General features: G+C 40.5%; 1 protein-coding gene across 1 annotated transcript in view; it reads right to left on the minus strand.

Moving 5' to 3' along the window:
- LOC115459341 (YY1-associated factor 2-like) overlaps window positions 1-11,739 on the minus strand; it is a 51,560-nt gene extending 39,821 nt beyond the window's left edge. The window contains exons 1-2 of the mRNA XM_030189182.1: window positions 11,516-11,739; window positions 10,976-11,101 (exon numbers count right to left, since the gene is read on the minus strand). Of these exons, the coding sequence (XP_030045042.1) occupies window positions 10,976-11,101; window positions 11,516-11,541 (152 nt within the window). The 5' untranslated portion in view covers window positions 11,542-11,739. The remainder of the gene's footprint in view (window positions 1-10,975; window positions 11,102-11,515) is intronic.
- Between the last annotated feature and the right edge of the window lie 863 nt (window positions 11,740-12,602).

Below are 12,602 nucleotides of genomic sequence, written 5' to 3' on the forward strand. Positions count from 1 at the left end.
GTCCCAAATGGACTGTAAAGAAACCTCAGATCTTGGCATAGCTGGAATCATACCTGGAACCACAGAAGGCTGTCTCCTCCCAATGCAGCCGGTTGAGTCCCAGTGCCAACTTCTCCTATATTGGCAGGATTTCTTCCCAACACTGCTGTTTGTTCTTCCCTTCCTGAGGATGATCCAGTACTGGAAGCAATCTCTCGCTGCAACAAAATCGCTCTTTCCATGAGTCCCTGGGGAGGTAATGGGAAACAAATATTCGGACTGGAGAAACCTCCCCCTTCAAGCAGCACTGCCACTCCAACAGAAGCCACAGCAAAACACTGGTCCAAGTGTGAAAGTGAAAGCGGCTGGAACTGTGAAACTGCACAATCTTCTGTTGAGAAACCGGCTGAAAAGGGTCAGCAGATGGGTAAACCAGAGTCTCGCCTCGCTGTTTAGGAGCCACGAAAAAAAATCAAAGACTTACAAAGGTAAGAGCAAGGTTTCAGCAAGGTACAGCAGACACCCCATGAACAATTTTTTCACTGCTGCCTCAGCAACAATATATTTTGGACTTGATTCCCATCACAAGCCCTTCCATTACTAAAAAAAGGATCACTAAAATTTACTAACGCCTTTGCTGAATATATAGAGAAATTCCTACAAAATCTCAGACAAGAAATCATTATAGATGCATTTATACGAAGAATATTCCACATAATCTCAGATTTCTGCAAGACATCTTTTAAAAAATGTTCAACAGGATATCATTAGCCACACTAATTGCTAACTTCAGGAAAGAAATCAGCCTAGGCAGGAAGATCATCCTTATGCAATTTGATGTGTCAAGTGCATTTCATGTAGTAGACCATAATTTACTACTTGCATTAATGGACAATCTAGGTATAGGAGGGTCTAGCCTAAATTGGTTTTGAGGATTTTTAAAATCTAGTTCCTATCAAGTCAAATCTAATTCCATCTCCCACCAATAGGCTCCAGACTGTGGAGTCCCCCAGGCATCCCCTCTTTCACTCATCTTATTCAATACTACTACTACTTATTTCTATAGTGCTACTAAACGTACACAGCGCTGTACACTAGACATAAAGAGACAGCCCCTGCTCGAAAGAGCTTACAATCTAACTAGGACAGACAAACACGACAAATAAGGGATAAGGGAATTACTTAGGTGGGAATGATAAAAATGGGGGCTGAAAGTGAGTACGGGTTAGGAGTTAAAAGTGAAATCAAAAAAGGTAGCTTTCAGCATAGATTTGAAGACAACCGAAGAAAGAGCTTCCAGGCATATGGTGCAGAAAGATAAAAGGAACGGAATCTGGAGTTAGCAGTGGAGGAGAAGGGTGAAGAGAAGGGAGATTTACCCAGTGAACAGAGTTCCCAGGGAGAAGTGTAGGGAGAGGTAAGAGTGGAGAGATACTGAGGAGCTACAGAGTGAATGCACTTGTAACTCCCTATCCGGAAACGGATAGGGAGCCAATGGAGTGACAAGGAGAGGGCTAATATGAGCATCGTAGGGAGGTAGGGAGGAGTGGCCTAATGGTTAGTGCAGCGGGGTACGGACCTGGGGAACCGGGTTTGATTCCCACTGCTGCCTAACGGTCAGTAGTGGGTTAAGATCCTGGGGAACTAGGTTCAATTCTCTCTGCAGCTCCGTGTGACCCTGGGCAAGTCACTTAGCCCTCCATTGCCCCAGGTACAATATACTTAAGACTGTGAGTCCATATGGGACAGTGCAAGTACTTGAATAGTTAAAAGATGTAAACTGTTCTGATTTGCTATGCAAGAAGTGACGGTATAGAAAATAAACGCTAAACGATCGCGACACTGGCGGAATATAAGTCATGCAGCAGAATTTTGAACAGATTGAAGGGGAGAGAGATGGCTTAGTGGGAGACATGTGAGAAGCAAGTTGCAATAGTCTAAGCGAGAGGCGATAAGAGTGTGGATAAGGGTTCTGGTAGTGTGCTCAGAAAGGAAATGACGAATTTTGGTGATATTATAGAGAAAGAAACAACAATATTATGATGTACCTCTTAGGAAAGGTGCACGATGCCCATAGTTATAATAATTTTATTTAAGCAAATAACCTAACCACCAACATCCCTTTCAAAGATTTCTATTGAAGAAGTGCTATCATGAAATCTGGTCTAGACCAGATGGAGATTTGGGCCTTTATTTATGTTATTATCTAACTCTCACCATGTCGTAAACTGTCACAGCTTCACAATTGATAAAGTAACTTATCCACTGGAGTCCCAAATACTTGGTATAATAACTGATTCCTACATGTTATTCAACATCAAAGTCCAAGCAGTCATCACTAAAACCTTTAAAGCAATGTGGAAACTAAAAAGAATCAGGCATCTCTTCCCTAATATGTTTAGAACCTTAGTACAAACATTAGCATTATCACACTTCAATTATTGCAATGCCATTTATGCTGGCTGTAAGGAATCTTCCTTGAAAAAACTGCAGACAATTCAAAATATAACACAGCCAGATTAGTCTACAAGGCTACGAGATTTGAAAGTGCAGCCCTTTTGCTTATAAAGTTACACTGGCTCCCAATCAAAGACAGAACAACATTCAAACTATGTACATTTGTTTACAAAACTGTATGTGGCTTAACCCCTGATTATATGCAACCTTTAACTGATCTCCCCCTTCACAACGCTCTCCCTGGTTAAGAGATTATCTAACCCTCTACTATCCTGGTTGCAAAAAATGTGATCTACAAGTCTATCTACATGTCAGGATTATTTCTGTACCAAATGGTGGAATTCCCTTCCGAAAATCACCAGATAGGAACCTAATTTTTTGATATTCCAGAAATAACTTAAATCCTCTCTGTTTAAGCAATTTCTCACGGATGATCATAATTAATTTAAACCCCAAATTGTACAATTATTCAATTTCTCAGATATTTTCTAATTGTTATTATACATGGATGACTGTTACCTTTTTTTGCAACTAGCATTCGTTCCATATTGTAATTACTCAATCCTCATTTATTTTATTATAACAATAAGTTGTTAGCCACACTGAACCTCATCTATTGGAATAATGTAGGATATAAATGAAATAAATTAATTAAATCAATCATATACTTATAACCACTGGTCTCAAAAATAGAAGATCTCTCTGTAACTTAGAAAAGTAAAGTAAAATCATGCAACAAGCTAAAATACATAGGCCATATTGGGAACCAGTTACCCCCCCCCCCCCCCCCAAAAAAAAAAAAAATAAAATAAAATATATATATATATATATATATATATATATATATATATATATATATAATACCACTCAACAGCTTAATTTATCTGTCACTCATCTAAATCTATATAAAAGCTCTTCTTCAGTATTGCAGTATCCTCCATGAATTCATTTTGCCAGCCTAAACACAAACAGATCAACTATTATGTTCATTTAGTCAATGTAATTAAAAAAAAACTACATCTTGCCTCAGAAAAGGTTCTTGCTGTATTTTTACAATTAAAATCAGACTCCATGAAAGCTTCTATTATAAACAGAAAGACTGCTAAATGTTAATCCTTTGTGCTTTTGACCCAGCAGTTTCCTCCTGATCCTTTGGGCTTCCAGTTCACTAAGAACGATAAGCATTCATTTGCCACCATCTAGGGACTTTCCCCCATTTTATATCCCCTTTCATTTCACGTAACTCAAATCACTGCAGTGAATCCTCAGCAGGAAGCCAATGCATCATGCACTCTATATCCAGCGACTCAGTATCACTGTTGCACAATTACTAGAGCTCCTTACAGCTGGCCTGGGAAGCAAAAGACTGAACTAAAGAAGCCACGTTATCTGCATGGCACTGCACCACTATGAGTCGCCCAATTAATCCATTTTAAAAACCTCAATAGCTTTCCTTTTATACACAAACTATGAATGAGAAAGACCTTCGTTTTAATGAACTATTTAAAAGTTATGAAAATAATGAACTTGGTAGTTTTGGCAATAACTCAACATGGCAGTATTGCAATGGATTATGTCCTAACATAGTTTCAAAATTTTCTCTTAGGTAAAACATTAAAGTTGGTTACAGAATGCTGGTCTGGAAGACACACTTCTGTGTTGAGAGTATACTTTTAAGCATAACACAACAAAAAAAAACTTGTCCTAAATGCCTATATTGAAATTTGCTATCTTAAAGCATATTGAGGTCATGAGACACCATGTTCGGGGAAGCAGCCGAGAACAGCTTCTCCCTCTACCCCGCTTAAAAACCCAATTTTGCAAATGCATCAGACCCATGAAAACATACCAAAGTTTGAGGTAACACCTTGGAAGCATAACCAAACTGAAAAGAAGTAGCGGAGAGAGTGAGGAGATGCCCGCAAAAATGGTAGAGACAAGGAGACGACGCGAACAGGGGAGGAAAAGATGGTGACATCCCACAGTCCTGCACCTCCTTTTGTTAACTCAACATGGCTGGCTGCAGAGGTCACGACGGTTATGGAGACACCGCTGGACAAAAAATTGGTATTGATCAATGCCAAACTGGAGGGAGCCAGAAAGCAACAAGGCAAACAATCTGCAAAATCCAACATGGAGAACAAACCAGCAGATCAGTATAATATCCAAAATACTTTATTGAAGATACCGTATGTTAGACAAATGCCCGACACAGGCCGTGTTTCGCCCAACAAAGGGGCTGCGTCAGGGGCTATAATGAACAACAAACATAAATTAAAAAATATGAGAAATTATAAAAAATAAATAAATATATATATCTCTATCTCTATAAAACACATAAAACATCAATGTGAATGATAATGGAGGAGTGGCCTAGTTGTTAGGGTGGTGGACTTTGGTCCTGGGGAACTGAGGAACTGAGTTCGATTCCCACTTCAGGCACAGGCAGCTCCTTGTGACTCTGGGCAAGTCACTTAACCCTCCATTGCCCCATGTAAGCCGCATTGAGCCTGCCATGAGTGGGAAAGCGCGGGGTACAAATGTAACAAAAAAAAATGTACATGTAAACCATAGACGTGAATTATAAACATTGTCTCTTTTGATTCAAAAATAATATAAACATTTAAAAATATATTAAAATGAACATGTAAAATTACATTAGACATTAACTAATATTGAAAAATATAACATAGAAATGCTTAAAATATATATAGTAATATATCTAAAAACTTCTACATTGTGAATTGAAAACATATACATTATAAATTACCAACAAAGAAAGGGCACAGGCGCAAATGTGAAGGTTTAATTTTGAAATGAGTTGTAAAACCATTAAGAAACATAAGATTAAGGACACGTACCTAGTTAGTATGTTTCTTAAATAAGAACAGCTAAAAGAAGAAGAACAGTTATGTAAAATGCATGATTACATGAAAAAATGAATGAAAAAATGAAAACTAAAAAAAAAATAAGGAAATAAATTAAAAATAAAAATGAAAAAAAAAAATAAAAACTAAAAAATAATAAATAATTAATAAACATAAAACTCAAATAGGTATATAATACTTACTCGCAAATTGCATATCAGAGCAAGGATAAAAGGAATTTCTTTAAAAAACCAGCATAAGCAGCCCAAAACTGCGTCTACCTGAATAAAAAGCAATTTTTAATAGACAATGACGACATCTCAATAATGAGACTATGAAAATAATAAAAAACAATAAATAAAAATGAAGAAAAAAAATAAAAAATAATGAAAATCGAGATATATAAGCCCATAGGATACTTGTATCAAATACCAAGAGCTAGCGTACTACAAATTAAATTATGATTCTATGTATATCAATATATGGATCATGTGAATGATAAAATAGTGAAAATCAAGTAGTGAAGTGAATAAATAAATAATAAAAAAATAATAATAAAATAAATAATTCAAAACAGATACATAAGCTCTATTAAATACCAAGAGCTCTATAAACTGAATGTGTATCAATATGTAAATCATGTAAATTGCAGTGGTGCTCTGTCAGGACCTAATTTGCATGAAACGTGTTTCACCATCGATAAGGACAAATCAAAATTATCATCAATATAGGCAGCCGAAACAGCCTAATATTTAATGTGACAATATCACTGGACTCAAACTGTGTCCATATATAAGTCTGCATTTATGATGTATCATGAATTTGTGTTCAAACATAACATTTGAAACAGCTTAATGTTTAATGTAATAATATCTTCAAGCTATTAAAGCTATCCTCGTGCTGGACTCAATCGCTGAAACCATAGCAATGAGCTCACTGGCTTCTTGGATGCCAGGTTACCTTGGCCTTTACAGTTGGGTACTCATTTGGGACAGTTAAGAGTGGAGAAGGCCCACAAACTTGGGTTTGACAGATAGCCTCTAACAAAACAAGGGTGGCGATTTTAAAAATGTTTAATTACATAAATATTAAGTCACAATCCTCCAGGCCCTGAGAAACGGAAAAACTCTCACATATGAAAACAAAAACCATAGAGACATACAAACAAAAACTTAAAATCCATTCTATTCAAGAAATACGTCTTACCAAACTCCTCGCAAATCTGATTCCCCAACATGACTTTTTCAATATGTCTAATGTCAAACTAAGTCTTTTTCATTGCATCTATGTATTAAACTGAATTATCTACTACTAACCCACTCTGTAATCTGCTATTGAAACTACTCTTCCCAATGCAATCTTGATGAATTCTCTTTACTCTGTAACCCACTCTGAACCTCTCAAGGTGTGAGCGGAATATAAGCACCTGGTAAAGTAAAAAAATACTTTCTTTCAAGATTTCTCTGTGGGTGTGGCTGCACAGAATCGAAGATGCCCTCCAAAATGCACGCAGCTCATGACCTGCAAAATCAGATTTGTACTCCCTCTAGCCAGTTCGTCTCAAAATAATACCTAATGGAAAGAATCAGCTCTAAGAGACTATGGAAGCAGCACAAATTTTTATGGCTCAGCTTGAAGTTGGAGTGGCTTCACCGACGGCGAGCATATGTTGAAGTGATGGGAACTGAACCATTTGTGCAGATGCCTCAGGAATTAAACCAAACCCAGAACAACACTATGGGTCTTTTCTCAGTCCTCCCTGCTCATCTGGTTATTTCGCTGAGTGGATTGTACAATCTCTAAAAGCTGTTGGCAGCCTTTCTGAAAGGGTGGGTCTTTGCCCAGGTCAAGTGTTTTCATGATACCAACAGCCTCTTACTGAATGGTGGGTTTGTCTCACAGTTGGACTAGGGGTTGGCTACCTTTGGCTCAGAGAGAGAAATCCTACTGCACAATATCTTTGATAACTCATGGTTCTTAGTTGGACTAGTTACACTCTCAGCATCAACAAGCATTTTGTAGCTGTTATGGATCAAGTGATGAGTGATTTTTCCTTTTGTTTAAACATCTGGCAACCTGAGCACTGGGGATCAAGGCATTGCCATCAAATTTGATGTTGCCAATCCCCCACTTTTATTTATTACTAGCACTATATCTTGCCATGCTTATTGGAGAAGGACAGTAATAGCAGGCACACTTAGTGCATTGTGATTTATTGTTCACATATCGCCTGGGCAAAAAAAGTCCCTCATACCGGACACTATCAAGAAACCCTAAAGGGGGAACAGGAAGGGTACATACCTAAGGAAAAATAGTTTTGCTTGAAATTATGGGGGCAGGACAGCCGCTGTGTTGGCCCAAAATGTTACTATGGTTTCCTCTGAATGTAATATTGCTGAGAGTGCCACTACCATGATGCCGTGCTTGGAACAATTTTTGGTCCATTTATGATTTTTAAGGGGATTATATTCAAAGGGCATTTAACCACTATGGTATGGTGGGTGGGATTAAGAAGGGTTAAGGGGAGTAGGTGTTGACAGAGACTGATCCTGGAATGGGATTATTAATGGAAATCAATTAGGTTATAAAAGGGTTGGGACAGTGGGAGTGTAGGTAGGGGGACTGGAGAAACAAGGAGAAATGTAGATCCAAAGGTTTGGCTAGGATTTCTCAGGATTTGAGTATAAGGCGTAGTGAAGTTTCAGCTCTGGATTGCTGGAGTAACAGGACAATGTAATGTGAACAAGGGATTTCAGGATAACTAATCTTCCCCCACTAAACAGGAGGGGAGAGGATCAATGGCTGGGACAGTCTTCTCACGTACAACATAATGTTCGTGTCAAGATAGCAATAATTGATACTCTGTCCCCAAGATGAAAATAGTTACTTGGAATGTAGTTGTCCCATCCCCTTTACAATTTTTGTTGCCCATCTCTATATATTTTCTAATTCCACTATTATCTTTTTTGAGATGCGGTGAACAGATTGAACACAATATTTGAAGTGTGGTCACATCATGGAGTGATTATAACATCCTCATTTTTGTTTTCCATTCCTTTCCTAATAATACCTAACATTCTAGTTGCTTTCTTAGCCGCCACCGCACACTGAGCAGAGGGTTTCAACGTATCAACGATGACGCCTACATCCCTTTCTTGGTCGGTGACTCTTAACGTGGAACCTTGCATTCCGTAGCTATAATTTGGGTTCCTCTTTCCCACATGCATCACTTTGCACTTGCTCACATTAAACATCATCTGCCATTTAGGTGCCCAGTCTCCCAGCCTTTTAAGGTCCTCTTGTAATTTTTCACAATCCTCCTGCGATTTAACGACTGAATAATTTTGTGTCGTCAGCAAATTTAACTGCCTCACTAGTTACTCCCATCTCTAGATCATTTATAAGTATGTTAAAAAGCAGCGATCCCAGCACAGACCCCTGTGGAACCAATTATCTACCCTTCTTCATTGAGAATACTGACCATTTAACCCTAATCTATGTTTTCTATCTTTTAACCAGTTTTTAATCCACAATAGGACAATGCCTCTTATCCCATGGTTCTCCAATTTCCTCTGGAGTCTTTCATGAGGTACTTTGTCAAATGCCTTTTGAAAACCCAGATACACAATATCGACCGGCTCACCTTTATCTACATGTTTGTTCACCCCTTCATCTAAAAAGGTCCCTAACCAAACTGACCAAATATTTTATAAAACCCTAACTTCCCTTTTTCTACACAGAGATAAAATACCAATTCCAATCGGTGGGGATTTCAATACGGCATAGGACCCTGAAATGGATAAATCACACAATCCCAGATGAGAGAGAAAACTCAAAGTTCTAGGAAGCCGCCCAACCTCTGTCAGCTGATGTTTGGAGAGTCTTGCATCCTTTGGAAAGCCAGCGTTAAGCTCCTAAATTCCCCCTTCCCTAAATCTGCCCTTGTTGCCATCTACTTTTTATGCTCCTAAATTTAGAAGTTTAGCGTCTGTTCACGCTTTCTAAAAATACTAGGACTAGGGGGGCATGCGATGAAGCTACAATGTAGTAAATTTAAAACGAATCTGAGAAATATTTTCTTCACTCAACATGTAATTAAACTCTGGAATTCGTTGCCAGAGAATGTGGTAAAGGTGGTTAGCTTAGCGGAGTTTTAAAAAGGTTTGGACGGCTTCCTAAAGGAAAAGTCCATAGACTTATAAAATGGACTTGGGGAAAATCCACTATTTCTGGGATAGGCAGTATAAAATGTTTTGTACATTTTTGGGATCTTGCCGGGTATCTGTGACCTGGATTGGCCACTGTTGAAAACAGGATGCTGGGCTCGATGGACCTTTGGTCTTTCCCAGTATGGCAATACTTATGTACTTATGAATACACATTTAAGAACTCAGTCCTAGTAAGTTATCAAATATGTATATTTAGGAACATAACTCTCTAACATCCCTGTTTATCATGCCAAGCTAGCGGCAGTCGGTGCAGTAATGCCAACACAGGCAATTCACTTTGAATGGGCTATGTTGGCACTGCCGTACGGCTTAGTAAGCGGGGGGGGGGGGGGGGTGGAGAGAGTTAGGCACATAACCTGTTTGAATATCAGACCCAATATAGCTAAGATAAATAAAACTATACAGTTGTCGTACTGTTATCGCTCCCAACTGGTCTTTTCAATCTACCCTTACCTACCACTTTCAAAAGAAAGAAAATTTTTTTTTATAGGATAATCACTTATCCTATGGTTGAGGTACTGTTCCTTTATAATTCTGTTTATACAGTAATCTCTAATCTATAGGAATAAAATATGCATCCTGAAATCAATTACAATACAGTATCTCTTTCCTAAGATATTGTTATATTTTCTGTTTATTCTGTGCACTTTTCAGATTGATTTCTCTATACACAACAAAGTGTTATTCAGCTAAATAGCATCCTTGCTGCAGATGGCTAGAGCAAAGAATTAATTATCCACCCCTGCAGAGACTGGCTCTTTCAGCTGGGGCTGAAACAAGTAGAGCATCACCTCTTTAATGCTAAAGGGTATAGTTGTCAAAGAAAAAGAAATGTATGGTCTTGTACCATTCAATGCTACGTCACAACATAAATAATCCACATCTAGGAATTTTAGACAGGATTTAAGGATTCACAAAAAACACACACACAAAACAGCTAATTACACAAAAGTAGGCCGAGAATGAAACCAATTAAATTACTACTAATTCCAATGTATAATTTGTATTTCTCCAAATATTTACTTAGAAAACTGCACTTTTTAAATATTAAAGAGATATATAAGCACATACATTAATACAAAAGTGGGAACAGTGATAGATTTTTGTCTTACAGATCTGTGTGTTGCCTACTTCAATAACCAACATATTCCAACAATCTAAAATACATACACTCATTATTAGGCTAACACAAAAAGAAATCTGGATTTTGTTTCATAATGGGGATCCATTTACTCATGCCCCGCTGGTTTTCCCGGCAAGGTCTAGTCAGGAATCCCGAGCCCGTGCCTGTGAAGCGAGGGGCATCCCCAAGGCCCCTTGATTCACAGGGAGGCTGCTGCTGCTGATCCTCACAGAGCAAACAAGGCTCTCTCCCACACTACCTTTGTGCTCTGGGAGCGCAGGCGGCTGATAGGAACCTGGGGCTCTCTCGCTCGCTCTCACCGTGTGGACGTGCCCTTCCTGACATCGCACATCATGCACTTGAAAGCCTCAGCGCTGTTCCTGAAGGTGCACACGCTGCAGTCCCAGTACCCCTCCTCGGAGGAAGGCTTCGGCTGCCGCTTCGGCCTGCGGAGCGGACACAACAAACGGGGAGAGAGAGGTCAGTCGCAGTGGCGGCGGCGGCCCTAGGCCTGCTCCCGGCCTCTAATCAATCCTCCCCAACCTCCCCCCCTTCTCCGGCTTTTTTTTTTCTCTCCCCACGCCCCCACACCAGTGGTCTGGGGGTGGGGAGACAGCTCCGGGTATTCCTCCAGCTTTCCCTCCTCCCGTCCTCCTATCATCCGGCGTCCCCCACTCCATGGGAGGTGCATCACAGCTGCTGGGCCGCCGTTAACACGAATTATGGCCGCAGAGGCGCTTACAGCCACCGGGACACGGTGTAACATCGGCCCAGAAAGAAAAAAAAGCGACTCTCACGGGTGACTCTCCCCGCAGCTCGCTCTGTCTGTGAATGTCTGATGTGTACAAGAGCCGCGTTACCTGGTCGGGCTTTTCTTATCTCCCATAATGTATTGCTTAGCTCTTGCAGAAAATGAATAATACCAGTATGCCCCACGGAGCCTAGACGCGCGATATTGCTAAAGAAAGCAAATAAAAACCGATCGCTGGTAATAATGGGGAAAATATTACAAACAAACAAAAAGCGCCTGAAACGGAGCTAGATCCCGCAGTCGCCAGCTGGCCGAGGGAACTCCTGGCTATCATCACGTGCCCCGCGCGGCCCAACCAGCGTCGGCCCGCGCTTCAAAAAAGTGAGCAGGAAAAGCGGAAGGCGGCAGGTTTATGTCTCTAGTGGAGTTATTGCTCCGGTCTGTAACCGCTTGACTACAGCCCTGATCCTCACCCATTCACTTTCATTCCTTCTCTTAATCTGGTTTGGCACTTACCCAGTTGCTTCTTGTTTGCTGTCTGTCTAGTCACATCCTAATTCTGATTTGGTCACTTACTCATCCTGTCGCCTTTTATTATGGGATAAATTGTCTCGCTTTTCCCGGACGTAGGATGAGAAAAGGTTTAATCTTCTTTCTGCTTTGCCCTTAGTCAAAAGTACCAAACAGGAGAAGCCTCTACGAAGACTCCACACAGTTCAAAAGGAGTAAAGGCTGACCAACTCGGGAGACGGTGCTGAGAAAACGCTTTATTGGTTACTAGTGAAAAAGGCCCGTTTGTTTCTAACACAATTGAAACGGGCGCTAGCAAGGTTTTCCTCGGAGTGTGTGTGACAGAGAGAGTGAGACTGGGACCTGGGTGCGAGTGTGTCTGACAGTGTGTGTGCCTGGGGCCCCTCCCACCCAGTTCCAGTGACCCCCCCCCCTCCCTCCAAGTTCCAGGGTTGTCGTTGCTCCTCCCTCCAAGTTCCAGGGTCGTCCCCCCCCGTTTGTTTTTTTTAGTTTTTGTACAGGTGGTGCATTCTCCCCTCCTCCAAGTTCCAGACCCCCCTCCCTCCCCCCCCCGAACTCCAGACCCCCTCCCCCCAGTTCCAGACCCCCTCCCTCCCCCCTCCGAATTCCAGACCCCCCTCCGAGTTCTAGAACCCTCCTGCTCTCCAAGTTCCAGACCCCACCTC

The sequence above is a fragment of the Microcaecilia unicolor genome, unplaced genomic scaffold (assembly GCF_901765095.1).
Source record: "Microcaecilia unicolor unplaced genomic scaffold, aMicUni1.1, whole genome shotgun sequence".
NCBI lineage: Eukaryota > Metazoa > Chordata > Amphibia > Gymnophiona > Siphonopidae > Microcaecilia > Microcaecilia unicolor.